This window comes from Bombina bombina, chromosome 3 (assembly GCF_027579735.1).
Source record: "Bombina bombina isolate aBomBom1 chromosome 3, aBomBom1.pri, whole genome shotgun sequence".
In the NCBI taxonomy this organism is placed as follows: domain Eukaryota; kingdom Metazoa; phylum Chordata; class Amphibia; order Anura; family Bombinatoridae; genus Bombina; species Bombina bombina.
The window spans coordinates 712,947,765-712,971,511 of record NC_069501.1 but is presented as its reverse complement, the minus strand read 5'-3'; the positions used below and the strand labels follow the sequence as shown (position 1 = coordinate 712,971,511).

Here is a 23,747-nt window from a genome sequence, read left to right as displayed (position 1 = left end):
GGAAGAGTCCATGGTTGGCAAGAGGCCATCCGGACAAGATCCACATACCAAAACCTGCGAGGCCATGCTGGAGCCACCAGCAGAACAAACGAGCATTCCTTCAGAATCTTGGAGATTACTCTTGGAAGAAGAACTAGAGGCGGAAAGATATAGGCAGGATGATACTTCCAAGGAAGTGACAATGCATCCACTGCTTCCGCTAGAGGATCCCTGGATCTTGACAGATACCTGGGAAGTTTCTTGTTTAGATGAGAAGCCATCAGATCTATTTCTGGAAGTCCCCACATTTAAACAATCTGAAGAAATACCTCTGGGTGAAGAGACCATTCGCCCGGATGTAACGTTTGGCGACTGAGATAATCCGCTTCCCAATTGTCTATACCTGGGATATGAACCGCAGAAATTAGACAGGAGCTGGATTCCGCCCATACCAGTATTCGAGATACTTCTTTCATAGCCAGAGGACTGTGAGTCCCTCCTTGATGATTGATATATGCCACAGTTGTGACATTGTCTGTCTGAAAACAAATGAACGATTCTCTCTTTAGAAGAGGCCATGACTGAAGAGCTCTGAAAATTGCACGGAGTTCCAAAATATTGATTGGTAATCTCACCTCCTGAGATTCCCAAACCCCTTGTGCTGCCAGAGACCCCCAAACAGCTCCCCAACCTGTCAGACTTGCATCTGTTGAAATTACAGTCCAGGTCGGAAGAACAAAAGAAGCCCCCTGAATTAAACGATGGTGATCTGTCCACCACGTCAGAGAGTGTTGTACAATCGGTTTTAAAGATATTAATTGAGATATCTGTGTAATCCCTGCACCACTGGTTCAGCATACAGAGCTGAAGAGGTCGCATGTGAAAACGAGCAAAGGGGATCGCGTCCGATGCAGCAGTCATAAGACCTAGAATTTCCATGCATAAGGCTACCGAAGGGAATGATTGAGACTGAAGGTTTCGACAAGCTGAGATCAATTTTAGACGTCCCTTGTCTGTCAGAGACAGAGTCATGGACACTAAATCTATCTGGAAACCTAAAAAGGTTACCCTTGTCTGAGGAATCAATTAACTTTTCGGTAAATTGATCCTCCAACCATGATCTCGAAGAAACAACACAAGTCGATTCGTATGAGATTCTGCTAAATGTGAAGACTGAGCAAGTACCAAGATATCGTCCAAATAAGGAAATACCACAATACCCTAGGTAAGAAAAAAATTGATTTATTCATATGCATTATCCCAAATATGAAACTGACTGTCTGCAATAAGGAACGTTGAACATCCTGAGTCAAGGCAAATAAATGTTTGAACACATATATTTAGAACTTTATATAAAAGTGCCCAACCATAGCTTAGAGTGTCACAGAAAATAAGACTTACTTACCCCTGGACACTCATCTACATGTAGTAGAAAGCCAAACCAGTACTGAAACGAGAATCAGTAGAGGTAATGGTATATATAAGAGTATATCGTCGATCTGAAAAGGGAGGTAAGAGATGAATCTCTACGACCGATAACAGAGAACCTATGAAATAGACCCCGTAGAAGGAGATCATTGAATTCAAATAGGCAATACACTCCTCACATCCCTCTGACATTCACTGCACGCTGAGAGGAAAACCGGGCTCCAACCTGCTGCGGAGCGCATATCAACGTAGAATCTAGCACAAACTTACTTCACCACCTCCATAGGAGGCAAAGTTTGTAAAACTGATTTGTGGGTGTGGTGAGGGGTGTATTTATAGGCATTTTGAGGTTTGGGAAACTTTGCCCCTCCTGGTAGGAATGTATATCCCACACGTCACTAGCTCATGGACTCTTGCTAATTACATGAAAGAAATGATCATTTTATTACTTAACTATCCTGCATCCCACTGAGAGTGTAATCTCTTCTGCTAGCTGTGTATACTTAAGCTATTCAATAGCCTATACTCCAGTATTAATTTGTTCAGTATAGGTGGCCATTTAAGTGAGGGGGTTGGACATAAGACTATATAATGTTTGTAGATTCACTTGTTTTTGTTTGTGTGAGGAAGGGGCCATTGCGCTACGAAACATCACTTTAATAAACCACTTTACTATAAGTCCAGTAAGTGAGGATTCTACTACGTTTGGATTGTATCTACTTCTTCTGACACCCTGGCAAAATATATAAATATATACTATACAGTAGTTAAGGAGCCTGTTATTGTCATTAGGACTATTTTAGGGCCTTAGCAGTTCCTTGCATATAAAGCCAATAGTAAAAAATCATCTTGGTGTTAGTGGCCAACTTAGAGTACTAAACTAGGTAACATGCTAAAGCTGTTAAACACATAAAATTAATACATAGTGTTTCCAGATGAGTGTGCACTCACTTACCTTTTAAGCCAAGAGCAAACATGAGGAAATTAGTATTGAAAGTACTATATACACAGACCAGAACATAAGTTAAGTATTGATAATAGTACTATTACTTGGATACATGTTAGGGAGTCTATAACTGTTTTTAGGACTAGGGCCCAAGCAGTCCCGTGTACATTAAGCTAATAGTGAACTTTTCTAGTGCGATTTGTATATCCATAAAAGCTTTTGTTTAGGCACCCACTAAAGTTGTTAAGATATTATATTCGCAAATAGTGTGTACTTATGTATTTATTTTACTTTTCTAGCTTTAAGCGATATGAGTAGTAAACTTACCACATACTCAAGTACCATAACACAAGTGAAGTATTTATAATGGTACTATTTAGATACTTGTATGTTAAGGACAAGTGCCTTACTATCTGGCTTAAAGGAAACTAAATAGCTATAAATTAGCTGAACCCTCTAAGACATTAAGCACGGTGCAATATATCGTTAAATCTTCACAATAATATAATTTGTAGTAATATCACTTCAAGTACAATGGATGATATTGCAGCAACACCATATGTAAATAATGACAGATCAACAAAGGGTTAAGTAATTCTCGCATTGAGCAATTAAGTGAAAAAACAATGAAAATGCAGCCAACTGTATATATTTTAAATGTGAGTGTTTTTTTACTTAAGTCTATGATTAAGGCCACAAGCCGAAACATGTTCGACAATTTTTACTAAGCTGTACTATTAAATTTTGGATTTTAAATAGAAGATTTGTGCCGGCTTCCTACAACTATCTATCCATCTATCTCTCCATATCCATCCAGGAACACAGCTGGGAACAGACAACATGCCGTTCTGCTAGATGGAGTATTACATTTGTTTTGTACACTATAAATGCATTTGACTTTGATAGATATATTGGACTAAATTCAACAACATGATTTGAATAAAATCATTTTTCAACCATTTAGTATACTTGTGTTTTTCACAAAGTACCAACTTCACAGAAGGACTGACAATCTGTTCCCAAAAAGGTAATTCTCTAAGCAAATTATCTTTTTGGATAATCGCAGATGTACCTTGCAGGATATATGGTGTCACTTCACAAGAATGCGCACAGATGTCTGTCATATAACTCTTCTACTTTGCCATTTTTCTCTGATTTCATTAAAAATAAAATTTGATAATAAATGGGGATGAAACTTTTAAGAGTTTGTCTAGGATCTGTAGATTAGCTTTATTTCTTGTCATAGGATACTTGATGCCAAAGCAACATCAAGTGGCTTATGGCAAGTGAACAAAATCTCTATGCTTTGGATTTTCTAAACTATGGTCTAGGAATCAATCTACGTGCTTTATTCTAATTCTACACACCTGCCTCATTGAACTGGTTGAAAGTTTCTATCTGAATGCCACAGTGGGCTTTACAAGATGCATATATAGGTTTCAAATGTCTGCCTGGCTCTTAGTTTAAGGGAATATGTTTTTGGAACACACAGTAGGTGGTGCTGTTTGGTTAGCAATAAGCACTCAAAAAACAGTTAAAACCTCAATGGCTAATACAAACAGGAAATCTGAGTGCGCCCCAGTATTTCTTAGAAAGTAATTACTTTGTCTTAAAATTGCTAAGCTCCCATTAATCAATACATACAATTAATGCAAATAACATTAGTATAACACGAATTTAGGAAAAAGGAAATATATTTGTATTGGGTTATATGCCGATTATAACAAATTTATGAAAATAGAATTTTATTTTATTGATCAATTTGCTCTCTGAAAATAAGTAGTGTCTTATTAAAACAGTTTTTAGAAAATGTATACTTATATAAAAAAGGCAAATGCACAGAATATTTATAATAGCATAACTTTACTAATAATTCATATAAAATCAATCATATATCAATATACTTTTTAATAAATCACCTAGCATTTATAATGCAATAAATATCAAGGGTCCAAATGAATAATAAAATAACGGCTCCTTTAAAAATTGAAAATCCTTTTATAAAAATATGCTTCAATACAATCTATTAAATATTGCATCTAAGTCTCCTAACTAATTCAGAAGTAGATACATAATATCTTTTAACAGGATAATGGTCAATACATAAAATTTGTAGCAAGACAAAAATTCACTTGTTTTAGCAAGAACACAGGGCAAGATCATATAAAAACCGCTCCAAATAGCAGCAGTATATCAATGAGATTAAAGTTGCTGCCCGGGACTTTTAATAGTAAGTTGGTGTACACTTGCAAGTTCAATAGTGGTTTATGTGATGGTAACGATACCTTTGTGTCCAGATTACAAAAGGGGTAGTGTTTGCAGTCATCTTCGCTATTTACCGGTAAAAGCCTTTAAAGGGACAGTTTACTCAAAAAATGTCTCCCCTTTAATTTGTTCCCAATGATCCACTTTACCTGCTGGAGTGTATTAAATTGTTTACAAGTAGTTCCATTAGCCTTATATTAGCAGTTTAAATAGTTTATTTAGCCTGTGGTTTCCCCACCAATCCTGAAAGTTTTTGGCCTCAAGGAAAAGCTGTGTTAACACAGCCAGTAAATTACACTCCCAGTGGGTTAAAGAAGAGAAGGTAATAAAATGTTAATTTCCCATTGTTCTCTCCAAGTATCGGTTATTGATTTATGGACAGATATAAGAAAGAAGCATGTGATATGTACACAATGTGATACAGTAATGAGATCTGATTATACCTACAAGATCAACCCATTTTATTAGGTTGTGGCTTCAAAACAAAATCCGCCAATACATACACAAATAAGCCTTAAAGGGACAGTCTACCATAGAATTGTTATCATTTTAAAAGATAGATAATCCCTTTATTACCCATTCCCCAGTTTTGCATAACCAACACAGTTATATTAATATACTTTTTACCTCTGTGATTACCTTGTATCTAGGAACATTCTTCCAGCCCCCTGATCACATGACTGTGACTGTTTATTATCTATTGTCTTGCACTAAATCTTAAATAACCCCCTGTGCCTGAATATAGTGTTATCTATATGGCCCACGTGTACTGTCTGTGTTGAAAAGAGATTTAAAAAGCATGTGATAAGAGGCAGCCCTCAAGGGCTTAGAAATTAGCATATGAGCCTACCTATGTTTAGTTTAAACTAAGAATACCAAGAGAAAAAAGCAAATTTGATGACAAAAGCAAATTGGAAAGTTGATTAAAATTAAAAGTCCTACCTGAATAATAAAAGTTTAATTTATACTTAAAAAAAAAAAAAATCTCATACATTTTATACTCTGCAACTGGTAAAACAAGTAATTGGAAACACATTAAGGGAAAAAACTATTTTATAGTATACTGCCCCTTTAAGTCTGAAGGACTCACGTAGTGGATACAGGTATGTCCTTGAGCCCGGATTTCTTTGTTTTCCCCTCTTATTGACTGTGCTTATAATGCGGTTTCCATTGATTTGCAGAAAACTCGCCTCTGCAGAGAAATCTTCCGATACAGCTCCTGTACACCCGCTAGTTATCGCAAATGTCTTTTCTTGTCGTTCACCTTTCTTTTTTTCGTTTGTTTTCCCTACTTTTGAAAAAGGCTGTAGGTGACAGCCGAAACGCGTAGCACGTACTGCTAGCCTGGAGTTTGAACGACAAGAGAAAAAAGAATGCGATAACCAGCAGAGGTGCAGGAGCTGTATCAGAAGATTTCCCTGCAAATCAATGGAAACCGCATTATACACAGTCAATAAGAGGGTAAAACAAACTAATCCGGGCTCAAGGACGTACCTATATCCACTACAGAAGTCCTACAGACTTAAAGGCTTTTACTGGTAAATAGCGAAGATGATTACAAACACTACCCCTTTTGTAATCTGGACACAAAGGTATCGTTACCATCACATAAACCACTATTGAACTTGCAAGTGTACACCAACTTACTATTAAAAGTCCCGGGCAGCAACTTTTAAATCTCATTGATATACTGCTGCTATTTGGAGCGGTTGTTATATGATCTTGCCCTGTGTTCTTGCTGAAACAACAAGTTATTTTTTTTTTCTTACTACAAATTTTATGTATCGACCATTATCCTGTTAAAACATATTAATATGTATCTATTTCTGAATTAGTTAAGAGACTTAGATGCAATATTTAATAGATCGCATTGAAGCATCTTTTTAGGGATTTTCAATTAACAGATCCGTTATTTTATTTATTTAGACCCTTGATATTTATTGCATTATAAATTCTAGGTGATTTATTAAAAAGTATATTAATACTATTTGTATTTTATATGAAATATTAGTTAAGTTATGCTATTTTAAATATTCTGTGCATTTGCCTTTTTTTATATAAGTATACATTTTCTAAAAACTGTACATGTTTTAATAAGACTACTTATTTTCAGAGAGCAAATGATTCAATATAATAAAATTCTATTTTCATTAATTTGTTATAATCAGCATATAACCCAATACAAATATATTTCCTTTTCCCTAAATTCGTTATATACTCTTAATATTTGCATTAATTTATATATTGATTAATGGGAGCTTAGCAATTTAAGACAAAGTAATTTCTTTCTAAGAAATGCTTAGGCACACTCAGAATTCCTTTTTGTCATTTAAGGGCCCAGCGTTAAACAGGTAAGCCTTAAAAGTGTATATATTTATCTTTCATACAGGTGGTGAGAGTCCACCATCCCTAGGAAATACTCTTCACTGCCACTGGGAGGAGGCAAAGGCTCCCAAATCCCAAAAACCCCTCCCACCTTACTGGCACCGCAGTCTTTTCTTTGCCTTCGCTGGAGAAGGTTGAAGATTGAAGATGTGCATTTGATTCTTTAGTAAGAGGGGTTCCAGACTGAGTTTAGGCCCCTCAGAATACAGTGTTTGTTGGAGGGATGTATTTGGAGTATAGGTAGTGACATTTTATACCTGGTTTTGGCTTTCTACTGGTTTTGGCTTTCTACTGGTTTACATTAGTATTAGGGTGAATATTGGTAAGTAATATATAGATATATATTTTTTATTTGGCACTCTATAAGCCTGTTAGGTTGTTATATAAATTCATTATATATTTATATGACCTTGGGACAGTAACTTTAGGTAATTCTCTCTCTTTTGTTAACTTTTTATAATCATGTGTTTGCCAGCATATTGCTTAACAGCTTTTCATGCACGTGTATTTTTAAATGCTTGCCGGATTTTTTTCGCACACAACCTTGACACACTATAGCTTTCAGGCCTGCATGCCTCAGCATGACAGTGTGCATTTTGGTAAGCTATTTTCTTTATATGATGCCAGATTGATGCATGCCTCCTCTCATATGTATGCTATTAGGTAGCAGGTGTCCTGTGTACTACTGCATCTCTGCTTTTATTATTTTTGAATTTGTATTTAAGAGCTCCTTTCAGAGGTGGTAGATGTTTTCCCTTTCTTTAAAGGGACATTATACACTAGATTTTTTTTTTGCAGAAAAGTTTTGTAGATCCATTTATATAGCCCATACAGTTTATTTTTTTAAAAAAAGTAGTTTTGCTTATTTCTAAATAACTTTGCGCTGATTTTCAGACTCATAACCAAGCCCAAAGTTATAGAAGTGTACTTATGTATACCTACTCCAGCTTGCTCCTGTTTGTGTACAGAGTATTTGTATATGCAGAGGAGGGGGGGGGGGGGGGGGGGAGTGTCTTCACTGTTTGGTATACAACCACTTTTAGTAGGTGTTCCACCTTACCTTTTCACCAGAGCTAAGCTAGGAGCTTCTAAGTAAGTTTTAAACAGTTTTATACTGGATTTTTAGATCAGTATCTGTGCATATTATTCTTTATAGTAGTGTCTATTACATGCAGTTAAATGAAAATTGGTGTATACTGTCCCTTGAAGGCTTTTTTAATGGGGAAGAATAGCACCGTTTAGCTGTATGCTTGCTTTTTTTCTACATTTCTGTATAAACTCCTTGCAGTTATTGACTCCTCAGACTTTGTCCCAAAATCTGCCTTAGAATCTAGGTCATCTGAACACTTTCCTACTAGTGTTGCGTTTATATTGTTAATAAGCTGAGGTTTGCTCTCTGGCTAACATACAATAAATGTATTTATATTTTAAATCATTCTGACCTATCTAATGCTACTCTTGCTTCTTAGGGTGTTATTACTTCGTCTAGAATCCTACCGATTACCGAAGATGGTTCTTTTAAAAGGAAGTTTAATTTCTTCCATAGGAGTTTTGTTTAAGCAGCAGGTTATCTTTTTAGATCAGCAATTTATTTTACAGATGTGGCTGCTACTTCTTCCTTTTGGTCAAATTGTTTTAGGCAGTTTTTAGACGATTCTGCTAGTGAAGTTTCTTTAAACCTTTAAAGGGTTTTATGGTCTGCTGATATGGTTTCTAAATCCAGGCTTTTATCTCTTTCTTCCTTGGAAAGATTATTTGGTTCTGGTTTGAATTGTATTATTTACTATGATAGAAGTTAAAGGAGCTCAGGACTAAAAGTTCAAGGGCAATTTTTAAATTCCTTATTGTTTTTGGCCATTCATCAGAACAAGGCACAGAAATCTGATTCCTACAATCAGAAGCAAGGCTCCTCTGTATCCGGGTGGAAGTCCATTTCCAACTGGAACAAGACTGCAGTCCAATAAACTTTCCTTATCTTAGGCTGCATGAAGGTGCGGCTTCTGATCCAGATGCTTGGTTTTAGTCTGTTCAGGATCCCTGGGTTCTAAAAAGTCTCCAAGGGTTATCAAAAGATTTTTAGAATGAGGCCTTTCACAGGACGGTCTATTTTGTCCAGTGTTCTAAGAAATCCTGTGAAGGCTCAGAACTTTTTTAGTCTGTTTTGGAGCTAGATCCTGTAGGAGTGATTGTTAATGTTCCTTTGTTAGTACAGGTAATGTGTTTTTTTTATTTCAACCTTTTCTTTATTCCTGTAAAGGAGGGAACTTTAGACTAAAAGGATCTAAAAGGTTTTTATCTATTTTCTTAGAGTTACTACTTTCTAAATGGAAACTATTCAGACATTTCTGCCTTTTGGTTTTCAAGGTCAGTTTGTGTCATGTTCCTATTTTCAAGGAACATAAGGTTTCTTTGGTTTGCCTTTAAGAACTAGCATTTTCAGTTTGTAGCTCTTGCATTTGTGGTCTGTGTACAACTCCCAGAATATTTTTCAGGTCCTGGGTACCCTTTTAACTGTGATCAGACCTCATGGTATTGTAGTGTTTACTTACCTGGACGATATTTTAGTTCAAGCTTCATCTTTTCATTTAGCAGACTCTCATACCAGCAGACTAACTACATTAGAGTTTGCTGGTTTCTCAGACTAAAGTTCTTGTTTCTGGGGGTTCAGTTAGATTTAGCTTTCATAAGTTTTTCCTTGACAGATCTGAGGATGTAGCTAGTGTATGCCTGTCTAAACCTTCAGTCTCTTTTCCCTCAGTTGCTCTTTGCATAAAAAGGTGTTGATTCTTATGTTTGAGGCTTCAGATGCTATTCTGTTTGTTCACTTCCTTGTGAGGCCTCTTCCAGCTTCGTATGCTTTGGCAGTGGTACAGGGATCATACTCCGCTATCTCTAAGGATTTATCTAGCTTCCAGAAAAAGCCAGTCTGTCTTGGTGTCTGAATAATCAGGGGGGGTTTTTACGCAGGGGGCTTCTTTTGTTCGTCCTACATGATCTGTTATCTCTACAGATTTAAGTCTTGAGATGGGGGGCCAACTGGGGATCTAAGAGTGCAAGAGGTTTTGGTTTCCTCAGAGGCAAAGTTTCCTATTAAAGTTTTTTAACTCTGTGCAATTTTCAGAGCCCTTCAGAGTTGGCTCCTATTGGTAAGGGGTTCTCAGCTCAGATTTCAGATGGCAGGGAAGAGTAATTCCCAGGAGTAATGGATAGTTGACTCTCACCACCATGAAATAAATGAATTTATCAGGTAAGCATAAATTATGTTTTTGTTTTATTATGTAATTTGAACTCCAGAAATATTGCAGGGTTCTCGTCTTTTTTTTTGGCAAATATCCCTCATTCCGTTAAAATAAGAAAACATAGGATAATATTGTTTGATAAATTTGTATATTCTTGTGGCATCTTAGCAGCAGATTTCTTGAGCTTATGGTTCTATCTTCGGTCAAAATCTATGCGTATGTTTAGCATTTCTTCCAACCTTAAAAATTAAATTTACCCGGCACCTACCAACAAAACACTGTCTATATACGTGCGACACAATTAAAATAATTAACCTGATTTGTCGGAGTATATCAATCTTGACTCTTTCATATCCTCCATAATCCACATATCTTATATCCACCTCATCACTTTCTTTGAAGTAGGCAACAACTTGAGCCCTCCACCATGTGTTATCGTCAACTGGTGCTGCGCAGATAACACCAACTGAAGCCGGGAGAAAAAACAAAACAAAAACAAAAAAATACATCACACATGCCCTCATGAAAGAAAAAAAAGTTGGGTTTCAGCAAAGGATTCCAAAAGATAGTAACATTTAATAATAGAACTTGAATAAAAAAGCATTACATTTTTCTAACAATGTCTCTTTAATATTAAGATTTGTAGTGTTACGTTGGTTGCTTTTATGCAGTTTCTCCCACCTTTGTCCCCCAGTCATTGTTGGTTCTGTATTTTTCTGGGGTTTTATTTTGTAATTTATAAATGATTGTTCCTTTTTCAAAAAGGTATATGATGAGCATTTTACTTTCTTTACAAAAGAGTTCGGTTTACACTCCAAAAGAAGCAACAAGCACAAAAAGGGTTTTTTCCTTCTTCAAATTGTTTAACCAACAATGTACACTGTGACTTTACATGCTGTAATTCCAACTAATAGGAGTTAAATGGATCCAACCTCTATGCTCCAAACAATGCTTAATGTGTAAAAGTAATACATACAATCCAAGTAAAGTGATCCTCTGTAAATATGTGCTCTGAATACAAAATGTGCGTTTACTCACCTTCCACTGGAGTGGGCAAGGATGGAATACCAGGTTGAGAATAACAGAGATGCATCTGTTGGTCCAAACTACGAAGAGCATGAAATGTAGGATGTGTGTGCTGTTGCACAAACATGTGTCCTGCATTGACTACATTGACCACTATGACTTCAACTGTGACCCCATTAGGGAGCATTAGCTGAAAAACAAGGAAAAAAAATAGGTTTAAACCATGAGTTTCAGATAAAGCAAACCATTTTCAGATTTAATTCTATAAATGTAATTCATTCTTATGGAATCCTTTATTGAAGGAGAGCAATGCTCTACTGGGGGCTAGCTTAACACATTGGGTGAGACAGTGACAAACAGATAGCTCACAGTATTTCATTGCTTCTGAACCTACCTATATGCTTTTCAACAAATGATACAGAGAGAACAAAGCAAATTAGAGAGGTAAATTCGAAAATTGTTAATTGCATTTATTTTGAAAGTTCATTTTTAATTTTACTGTCACGTTAATGCCATTGCTCCCCTGCAAATCTATGAACACAGAATCAACCCATACTAAATTTCAAGAAGCTCAATAAATAGAAGATTGTTTGGAGTAGAATAGATCTGCACAAGGACCTAAGTAAGCACAGGTGAAAAGTTGATCAAATATGATTAACAAATTAAACTGGAGATAGATCAATAAAATGAATGAAATTATTGGGAGGTGAACCATCTATGCATATATAATATATAACCAAATCAGTAAATTGGTATAACTGGAAAAATAATCTGAAAAGTTATTCTAAAAAGGAAATTATTTAAAAATCGGTCTTACTGACTAGTGATTTTAATCAAATCCACCCTGGGGTAAGTTTTTTTCTTTTTTAAAGAACACAAAAGAATGTGTTACATACATCTTACTTACCCATGAAGTCATAGGAAGTGAGTGCAAGGCTACAGGAGAAGGGGGAGCATAGATATTTGTGAGGTTTAGATCTTTAAATTTCTTGCCAATTAGGCTTAGCAGTCTGTCAACCTGTTGCTGAGAGCCTATAAAAAAACAGGGAAAATCAGATCATCTTATGCTATCACTTTCTGTACACACAAATCCCAATACCTGTACTTAGAGAGAACAATTGGAAATTAACATTTTATTACTTTATCTCTCCTACCTCACACAGACCAATTTCTTCTGCTCACTATATTTACACAGCTTTTCTATAGCCTATACTAAAAGGGGCATTTTGGTCAACATTAAAATGCACATAGATTATGTGCTTCTAGTAAACATTATCACTGTTTTAATGTTAACATTTTTTTTCTGCGCATTCAAGTGAAGCATAGCTAGATTTTCTCAGTGCACCAGTATTTTAAATGCTGCAACTACTCAGAGTGCCAGTGGGGCTTATATCATGTCAGCAATTGGCCATATGGTAACAAGCACCTTAGGCTCTCTGAGCAAGTGCTGTGTTTAAAATAATGGTGCATATTTAAATACACTTTTGAAATAGCTATAGCTTATCAGAAGCATTTTTACAAATACATTACAAAAATGTTTCTATTCAAAACTGAAATGAATCCATGTTAATTCAAATTTTGGCTAGAATGTCCCTTTAAAGGGACACTAAACCCAATTTTTTTCTTTCACGATTCATATAGAGCATGCAATTTTAAGCAACCTTCTAATTTACTCCTATTCATTTTTCTTCGTTCTCTTGCTATCTTTATTTAAAAAGCAGGAATGTGATGCATAGGAGTCGGACCATTTTTGGTTGAGAACCTGGGTTATACTTGCTTATTGGTGGGTAAATGTAAGCCTCCAATAAGCAAGCACTAACCATGTGGCTGAACCTAAAATGGGCTGGCTGCTAAAATTTACATTTCTGCCTTTAAAATAAAGATAGCAAGAGAACGAAGAAAAATTAATAGGAGTAAATTAGAAAGTTGTTTACAATTGTATCCTCTATCTGAATCATGAAAGAAAAAAATGTGGGTTCAGTGTCCCTTTAAGTATTGAAACTTTCAGTAAAGGTAGGGATACCACAGGCAAAATCATCTTTTTAAAGGCTGATATCAAGGTAAATATGCTATTTATAAACTATTTAGTACACAAATAAAAACAGAATTTATGTTTACCTGATAAATTACTTTCTCCAACGGTGTGTCCGGTCCACGGCGTCATCCTTACTTGTGGGATATTCTCTTCCCCAACAGGAAATGGCAAAGAGCCCAGCAAAGCTGGTCACATGATCCCTCCTAGGCTCCGCCTACCCCAGTCATTCGACCGACGTTAAGGAGGAATATTTGCATAGGAGAAACCATATGGTACCGTGGTGACTGTAGTTAAAGAAAATAAATTATCAGACCTGATTAAAAAAACCAGGGCGGGCCGTGGACCGGACACACCGTTGGAGAAAGTAATTTATCAGGTAAACATAAATTCTGTTTTCTCCAACATAGGTGTGTCCGGTCCACGGCGTCATCCTTACTTGTGGGAACCAATACCAAAGCTTTAGGACACGGATGAAGGGAGGGAGCAAATCAGGTCACCTAAATGGAAGGCACCACGGCTTGCAAAACCTTTCTCCCAAAAATAGCCTCAGAAGAAGCAAAAGTATCAAACTTGTAAAATTTGGTAAAAGTGTGCAGTGAAGACCAAGTCGCTGCCCTACATATCTGATCAACAGAAGCCTCGTTCTTGAAGGCCCATGTGGAAGCCACAGCCCTAGTGGAATGAGCCGTGATTCTTTCGGGAGGCTGCCGTCCGGCAGTCACGTAAGCCAATCTGATGATGCTTTTAATCCAAAAAGAGAGAGAGGTAGAAGTTGCTTTTTGACCTCTCCTTTTACCGGAATAAACAACAAACAAGGAAGATGTTTGTCTAAAATCCTTTGTAGCATCTAAATAGAATTTTAGAGCGCGAACAACATCCAAATTGTGCAACAAACGTTCCTTCTTTGAAACTGGTTTCGGACACAGAGAAGGTACGATAATCTCCTGGTTAATGTTTTTGTTAGAAACAACTTTTGGAAGAAAACCAGGTTTAGTACGTAAAACCACCTTATCTGCATGGAACACCAGATAAGGAGGAGAACACTGCAGAGCAGATAATTCTGAAACTCTTCTAGCAGAAGAGATTGCAACTAAAAACAAAACTTTCCAAGATAATAACTTAATATCAACGGAATGTAAGGGTTCAAACGGAACCCCCTGAAGAACTGAAAGAACTAAGTTGAGACTCCAAGGAGGAGTCAAAGGTTTGTAAACAGGCTTAATTCTAACTAGAGCCTGAACAAAGGCTTGAACATCTGGCACAGCTGCCAGCTTTTTGTGAAGTAACACAGACAAGGCAGAAATCTGTCCCTTCAGGGAACTAGCAGATAATCCTTTTTCCAATCCTTCTTGAAGGAAGGATAGAATCTTAGGAATCTTAACCTTGTCCCAAGGGAATCCTTTAGATTCACACCAACAGATATATTTTTTCCAAATTTTGTGGTAAATCTTTCTAGTTACAGGCTTTCTGGCCTGAACAAGAGTATCGATAACAGAATCTGAGAACCCTCGCTTGGATAAGATCAAGCGTTCAATCTCCAAGCAGTCAGCTGGAGTGAAACCAGATTCGGATGTTCGAACGGACCCTGAACAAGAAGGTCTCGTCTCAAAGGTAGCTTCCAAGGTGGAGCCGATGACATATTCACCAGATCTGCATACCAAGTCCTGCGTGGCCACGCAGGAGCTATCAAGATCACCGACGCCCTCTCCTGATTGATCCTGGCTACCAGCCTGGGGATGAGAGGAAACGGCGGGAACACATAAACTAGTTTGAAGGTCCAAGGTGCTACTAGTGCATCCACTAGAGCCACCTTGGGATCCCTGGATCTGGACCCGTAGCAAGGAACTTTGAAGTTCTGACGAGAGGCCATCAGATCCATGTCTGGAATGCCCCACAGCTGAGTGACTTGGGCAAAGATTTCCGGATGGAGTTCCCACTCCCCCGGATGCAATGTCTGACGACTCAGAAAATCCGCTTCCCAATTTTCCACTCCTGGGATGTGGATAGCAGACAGGTGGCAGGAGTGAGACTCCGCCCATAGAATGATTTTGGTCACTTCTTCCATCGCTAGGGAACTCCTTGTTCCCCCCTGATGGTTGATGTACGCAACAGTTGTCATGTTGTCTGATTGAAACCGTATGAACTTGGCCCTCGCTAGCTGAGGCCAAGCCTTGAGAGCATTGAATATCGCTCTCAGTTCCAGAATATTTATCGGTAGAAGAGATTCTTCCCGAGACCAAAGACCCTGAGCTTTCAGGGATCCCCAGACCGCACCCCAGCCCATCAGACTGGCGTCGGTCGTGACGATGACCCACTCCGGTCTGCGGAATGTCATCCCTTGTGACAGGTTGTCCAGGGACAGCCACCAACGGAGTGAGTCTCTGGTCCTCTGATTTACTTGTATCTTCGGAGACAAGTCTGTATAGTCCCCATTCCACTGACTGAGCATGCACAGTTGTAATGGTCTTAGATGAATGCGCGCAAAAGGAACTATGTCCATTGCCGCTACCATCAAACCGATCACTTCCATGCACTGCGCTATGGAAGGAAGAGGAACTGAATGAAGTATCCGACAAGAGTCTAGAAGTTTTGTTTTTCTGGCCTCTGTCAGAAAAATCCTCATTTCTAAGGAGTCTATTATTGTTCCCAAGAAGGGAACCCTTGTTGACGGAGATAGAGAACTCTTTTCCACGTTCACTTTCCATCCGTGAGATCTGAGAAAGGCCAGGACAATGTCCGTGTGAGCCTTTGCTTGAGGAAGGGACGACGCTTGAATCAGAATGTCGTCCAAGTAAGGTACTACAGCAATGCCCCTTGGTCTTAGCACAGCTAGAAGGGACCCTAGTACCTTTGTGAAAATCCTTGGAGCAGTGGCTAATCCGAAAGGAAGCGCCACGAACTGGTAATGCTTGTCCAGGAATGCGAACCTTAGGAACCGATGATGTTCCTTGTGGATAGGAATATGTAGATACGCATCCTTTAAATCCACTGTGGTCATGAATTGACCTTCCTGGATGGAAGGAAGAATAGTTCGAATGGTTTCCATCTTGAACGATGGAACCTTGAGAAACTTGTTTAAGATCTTGAGATCTAAGATTGGTCTGAACGTTCCCTCTTTTTTGGGAACTATGAACAGATTGGAGTAGAATCCCATCCCTTGTTCTCTTAATGGAACAGGATGAATCACTCCCATTTTTAACAGGTCCTCTACACAATGTAAGAATGCCTGTCTTTTTATGTGGTCTGAAGACAACTGAGACCTGTGGAACCTCCCCCTTGGGGGAAGCCCCTTGAATTCCAGAAGATAACCTTGGGAGACTATTTCTAGCGCCCAAGGATCCAGAACATCTCTTGCCCAAGCCTGAGCGAAGAGAGAGAGTCTGCCCCCCACCAGATCCGGTCCCGGATCGGGGGCCAACATTTCATGCTGTCTTGGTAGCAGTGGCAGGTTTCTTGGCCTGCTTTCCCTTGTTCCAGCCCTGCATTGGTCTCCAAGCTGGCTTGGCTTGAGAAGTATTACCCTCTTGCTTAGAGGACGTAGCACTTTGGGCTGGTCCATTTCTACGAAAGGGACGAAAATTAGGTTTATTTTTTGCCTTGAAAGGCCGATCCTGAGGAAGGGCGTGGCCCTTACCCCCAGTGATATCAGAGATAATCTCTTTCAAGTCAGGGCCAAACAGCGTTTTCCCCTTGAAAGGAATGTTAAGTAGCTTGTTCTTGGAAGACGCATCAGCTGACCAAGATTTCAACCAAAGCGCTCTGCGCGCCACAATAGCAAACCCAGAATTCTTAGCCGCTAACCTAGCCAATTGCAAAGTGGCGTCTAGGGTGAAAGAATTAGCCAATTTGAGAGCATTGATTCTATCCATAATCTCCTCATAAGGAGGAGAATCACTATCGACCGCCTTTATCAGCTCATCGAACCAGAAACATGCGGCTGTAGCTACAGGGACAATGCATGAAATTGGTTGTAGAAGGTAACCCTGCTGAACAAACATCTTTTTAAGTAAACCTTCTAATTTTTTATCCATAGGATCTTTGAAAGCACAACTATCCTCTATGGGAATAGTGGTGCGTTTGTTTAAAGTGGAAACCGCTCCCTCGACCTTGGGGACTGTCTGCCATAAGTCCTTTCTGGGGTCGACCATAGGAAACAATTTTTTAAATATGGGGGGAGGGACGAAAGGAATACCGGGCCTTTCCCATTCCTTATTAACAATGTCCGCCACCCGCTTGGGTATAGGAAAAGCTTCTGGGAGCCCCGGGACTTCTAGGAACTTGTCCATTTTACATAGTTTCTCTGGGATGACCAACTTGTCACAATCATCCAGAGTGGATAATACCTCCTTAAGCAGAATGCGGAGATGTTCCAACTTAAATTTAAACGTAATCACATCAGGTTCAGCTTGTTGAGAAATGTTCCCTGAATCAGTAATTTCTCCCTCAGACAAAACCTCCCTGGCCCCTTCAGACTGGGTTAGGGGCCCTTCAGAACCATTATTATCAGCGTCGTCATGCTCTTCAGTTCTAAAACAGAGCAGTCGCGCTTACGCTGATAAGTGTTCATTTTGGCTAAAATGTTTTTGACAGAATTATCCATTACAGCCGTTAATTGTTGCATAGTAAGGAGTATTGGCGCGCTAGATGTACTAGGGGCCTCCTGAGTGGGCAAGACTCGTGTAGACGAAGGAGGGAATGATGCAGTACCATGCTTACTCCCCTCACTTGAGGAATCATCTTGGGCATCATTGTCACATAAATCACATTTATTTAAATGAATGGGAATTCTGGCTTCCCCACATTCAGAACACAGTCTATCTGGTAGTTCAGACATGTTAAACAGGCATAAACTTGATAACAAAGTACAAAAAAACGTTTTAAAATAAAACCGTTACTGTCGCTTTAAATTTTAAACTGAACACACTTTATTACTGCAATTGCGAAAAAACATGAAGGAATTGTTCAAAATTCACCAAATTTTCACCACAGTGTCTTAAAGCCTTAAAAGTATTGCACACCAAATTTGGAAGCTTTAACCCTTAAAATAACGGAACCGGAGCCGTTTTTAACTTTAACCCCTTTACAGTCCCTGGTATCTGCTTTGCTGAGACCCAACCAAGCCCAAAGGGGAATACGATACCAAATGACGCCTTCAGAAGTCTTTTCTAAGTATCAGAGCTCCTCTCACATGCGACTGCATGTCATGCCTCTCAAAAACAAGTGCGCAACACCGGCGCGAAAATGAGGCTCTGCCTATGATTTGGGAAAGCCCCTAAAGAATAAGGTGTCTAAAACAGTGCCTGCCGATATTATTATATCAAAATACCCAGAATAAATGATTCCTCAAGGCTAAATATGTGTTAATAATGAATCGATTTAGCCCAGAAAAAGTCTACAGTCTTAATAAGCCCTTGTGAAGCCCTTATTTAAGATCGTAATAAACATGGCTTACCGGATCCCATAGGGAAAATGACAGCTTCCAGCATGACATCGTCTTGTTAGAATGTGTCATACCTCAAGCAGCAAGAGACTGCTCACTGTTCCCCCAACTGAAGTTAATTGCTCTCAACAGTCCTGTGTGGAACAGCCATGGATTTTAGTGACGGTTGCTAAAATCATTTTCCTCATACAAACAGAAATCTTCATCTCTTTTCTGTTTCAGAGTAAATAGTACATACCAGCACTATTTCAAAATAACAAACTCTTGATTGAATAATAAAAACTACAGTTAAACACTAAAAAACTCTAAGCCATCTCCGTGGAGATGTTGCCTGTACAACGGCAAAGAGAATGACTGGGGTAGGCGGAGCCTAGGAGGGATCATGTGACCAGCTTTGCTGGGCTCTTTGCCATTTCCTGTTGGGGAAGAGAATATCCCACAAGTAAGGATGACGCCGTGGACCGGACACACCTATGTTGGAGAAATAGGTCACTTTAATCATTATGGCTGGGTTTTGTAGTGCCAGCATCAATTCAATATTTTTATTTTTTTTTTGGTTTTAATTTTTTTCCCCAGTATGTACAAGTTGAGATAATTCATGTTTCAATGCTTGAAGGAAGGTTTTTTTTTTCTGTTGGGGGGGGGGGGGGGGGGGGAAAGAAACAGGAGTGTCACATTCCTCAAATCATAGTAAAATCAAGCGATATACACTATTTTACATCTCAAGAGACCCACTTACCTTCTATGTGACAAATTTGAACATCTTGTGTGTAAGGCAGTGTTGAAATATAAATTTTAGCCCCAGAAGATTCCTTCAAGTAGGTCACAAATCTTCCTTGTTTCCCAATTAATCGACCAACCAAATGCTTTAAAAGAAAAAAAAAAAAAGTTAAATTCCAAAAATAAAGATATATACATATTCACTTCTAAGCAAAAGTTACACTTTTAATGATCACGTCTTCAGCTAGCGTGCTTTCAAGGGATAGTAAACCCCCCCCCCCAAAAAAAAATGTATGATTCAAATAGATCATGCAATTTTATGAATCTTTCTAATTTACACCTATTGTCTATTTTTCTTCTTCTTGGTATCTTTATTTGAAAAAGCAGGAATGTAAAGTGATGGTAAACTTCAGACTATAAGAATGCTGCAATAAAACAAATTAGTTTGCAAGTAAAACCACATAATTATTTTTTTTTTTAAAGTGTTTAAATATTTTATAATAAAAAGGTTTATAATCCTAATTGATATTGTCTGTTCCTCCGCCCCCTTCATTTTTTCTCTTTTGGCTGGGCTGTGATGTATAGAGCAGTCACATCCACTCTCTACATAGGCTTTCTATGGGCTTTAAAGGGGCTGGACTTCAAGATTGTCAACTGACACACATGTTAGATGTTCACTGGAATTGTCATTAAAAAAAAAAGTTCATCCATGTGGGCCGGCATAACATTGTTATAGAAGCATTAAGCACTAATTTAACCCTTTCACAGATGGATTAAAAATAAAAAAGGTACACACATACTTTTTTAATGGCAAATATTACATTTATGGCATTTGATTATTTAAAGTTTGCCATCACTTTAACATTCTGTAAATATCAAGTGTCAATATAACAGACCTCTTCACTACGGAAGCATCACCATAAGCTTTATGTTTTAAAAGCAACAAGCAAACGTTCTTCACTACCTATACGACAATAACATTAGGATCTCCTTATTTGGAAGCAGTATGCAAGCAATAAATATTTAGAACAAATTTCAGTTGCCACTCCCCCTTAATAAATTCAGATAATGCCCATTAGCAAATTTACACTTTAGGCAAAAAGTAAACCAGCATATTTACACATTTTCCCAACAACAAAAAAAAGAAATGATGAGGTCATTGAGTGGCAATTTCAAATCCGCAACTGCACTGGTGGGGTAAACTAGGGTTAAGAAACAAAGATGTCAAAGATCCACCAGAAACTTGACAAAATATGAAAAGCCTCAAGCAGAAAATATAAAAAACAATTTATGCTTACCTGATACATTTCTTTATTTCCGGATATGGTGACTCCACTGCTTTATCAATTATTGTTGGGAATATCACTCCTGGCCAGCAGGAGGAGGCAAAGAGCACCACAGCAAAGCTGTTAAGTATCACTTCCCTTCCCACAAACCCCAGTCATTCGACAGTAGGGAAATGGAGAAAAAAAGAAGCAACATAAAGTGTAGCAGTGCCTGAAGTCTAGACAAAAATAACTGTCTTAAAACAAAGGTTGGGGCAGTGGACTCACCATATCCGGAAATAAAGAAATTTATCAGGTAAACATAAATTTTGTTTTCTTTCCTAAGATATGGCGAGTCCACAACTTCATCAACTACTGTTGGGAACCAATACCCAAGCTAGAGGACACAGATGAATAAGGAGGGACAAGATAGGTAGACCTAAACAGAAGGCACCACTGCATGAAGAACCTGTCTCCCAAAAGAGGCCTCAGCCAAAGCAAAATAATCAAATCTATAAAATTTGTCCCAAAGAAGCTTCATTTATGAAAGCCTAAGAAGAGAAAACTGCTCTCGAGGAATGAGCCTTAATCCACACAGGAGGCTGCTGTCCAGCAGTTCCAAAAACCAAACAAATTATACTTCTCAGCCGGAAAAAAAGAACTAGCATTAGCTTTCTGACCTTTACGTTCCTCAAGAAACAAACAGGGCAGAAGACTGGCGAAAATCCTTAGTCGCCTGTAGATAGGATTTTAGAGCACACAAAACATCCAGGTTGTGCAACAACCGTTCCTTATGAAAAGAAGGATTAGGAAACAGTGAATGAACAACAATTTCCTAATTAATAATTCTATTCGAAACAACTTTAGGAAGGAAACCAAACATAGTACGAAGAACCACCTTATCGCCATGAAAGATAAGATAAAGCGAATCACACTGCAAAGCTGAGAGTTCCAAGACTCACCAAGCAGAATTGGTAACAATAAGATAACAAAACCTGGGGGGCGGAGCCAACAGCCGAGCAGGGAAGACGTGCTTCAGAGAGCTCCTGCAAAGATTTAATTTAAAATACAGGCAAATTGCAATCTATCCTCTGTAATTTGCTCCAATCCTAATAGTGAACAAGCAGGACTGTTCTTGCACTGTTAGTAAAACGTTTTACTTTTGTTTCAAACCAATTATTCATCCTATTTATGTGGGGAAATCCCTGGGCCTTTGCGGCCTACTAAAACTATGGCGTCAGATAAAGAGATGGGCTCTGCAGCTGTTTATGAGGCACTATGGCAGCTTAATTTACAACTTGATGCTGGCTATGAAGATCTATCAGCCTGTCTAAGGTTCAGTATGGGACAGCAAGAGATTCCGTTGCAAGTCGGAAGAGATAGCACAAGCCGCCTGACTGGCAAAGAGCAACACCTTCCACAAGAACAACCGTTAAGTGAGATGGTGGGAGAACTTCTTGCTAGAACAACCTACATCTTGGAGAGATCCGCAATACCGCATGATAGCTATGGAATGGAGGCTAAAAGAACTGTACATGCTCAAAACAAGAGAGATGCACTGGCGCAATTGGCAGGGGACTTATGCTCTCAAGGAGAGTATGTGTATTCACAAGAACGCACCATCCTTTACACATCCTGTGACACTGTGCCTATGGAACTGCTTACAGGGTCACTTATTACACCGCACTCGGCAGAAATGAGCAGAGATGGAGGCTGGTGCTGCAGATGTCGGGGAGGGCGGCGGTGCTCCGCTATACAACGCTGACAGCTCGCAATGCTTCATTGTAGTGCTGTGGTCACAGAGAAGCTTTACTCCATCCGTTAGAAAGAGGCTTTTGCTTTTGGATGATCTGAATGACCAACAGGTACGGTGCATCAGGGGATCAGACCCCACCACACAAGGTTTTTATTGGATCCGGCTATCTACAGACCCAATTTGTCAAACCTCACGCTGTTAACTGCATTTCACACAGTTTTACGCTGCAACCTGAAGTGGACTTACCCTCAAATCGCTTTACAAAGGCTGGAGTGGGGTGAATATGGCTAGTGTTACAGAAGCCTCAGCCATGCGCTCCATTATCAGGCTTCCTCTCAGCTGTGACTCTTAAATGTCATGAGAGCCATATGCAGCAGACTCTGCACTGTTCCTAAGTGCCTTCTGACGTTTGGCCATACGAATCTACATCTAATTCCCCTCCTGACAGAATAAATCTATACATAGACACTTGTTTTTCGGACACATATATACCCGTGTGTAGGCATATGCTGACGATAGCCATTAACTTTTAAATCAGATATGAGAATATCTAAATATGACACTTTGAGAGGGATCTGCTGCTACATGGAAATTCCCGGACAGCGACTGTTCAATGTCAAGTCAGGAGTACTCACATTATACAAATGTGCCATTCTCTCATTTACAAGCCCTCCTGAGTTACGAACTTTTACTACTATAATAATTGTATTGATTCTTCCTCTAAGTTGGTCTATCTATATAGCAGTGAGCTCTCTTTGTTGGTTAATGATGTGTATACTTTCATTTATCTAACCCTTATGCATTGTGTTACTAATATATACTACATTACTGTAAAGCTTGCACTTATATCGGGGCCATGTCTTTCAGCCATTAATTCAGCACATGGGGTGTAAACCAGACACATGTAAAGTTTTATTTTAGTTATAGTCTCTCTCTTGACAATAACTTCTCACATGTACAAAGTGTCAGGCCTGTGTAATGATATGCTAGCCTATATTACCTTATATATTTTAGAAAGGCTGCCTTCCCAGACCTTGTTAAGGTTATGATATGAGGCATAAGTTAGACACTTGAGATGTAGGCTATATAACATGTTTAAATTTTTATTTGCTCTGGCTATTATGCTGATTAACACAGGATCAATCTACCTAGGCTCCTTAAAAGTCCTCATAGTAACTTCTGATTATGTGACCTGTTCTCAAGTATTAAGTGCCTGTCTGTTCACTGTTAATGTTTGCATTTTTAGCACATCTGTTGGCAGTT

General features: G+C 38.6%; 1 protein-coding gene across 4 annotated transcripts in view; it reads right to left on the bottom strand.

Annotated features, from left to right (window-relative positions):
- Positions 1-23,747, bottom strand: part of AKAP1 (A-kinase anchoring protein 1) — a 236,336-nt gene that overhangs the window by 11,957 nt on the left and 200,632 nt on the right. For all 4 annotated transcript variants that reach the window (XM_053707531.1, XM_053707529.1, XM_053707532.1 and 1 more), the window contains 4 exons: positions 19,483-19,609; positions 12,176-12,300; positions 11,281-11,458; positions 10,558-10,708 (listed from right to left, as the gene is read on the bottom strand). In XM_053707531.1, coding sequence (XP_053563506.1) covers positions 10,558-10,708; positions 11,281-11,458; positions 12,176-12,300; positions 19,483-19,609 — 581 coding nt within the window. The remainder of the gene's footprint in view (positions 1-10,557; positions 10,709-11,280; positions 11,459-12,175; positions 12,301-19,482; positions 19,610-23,747) is intronic.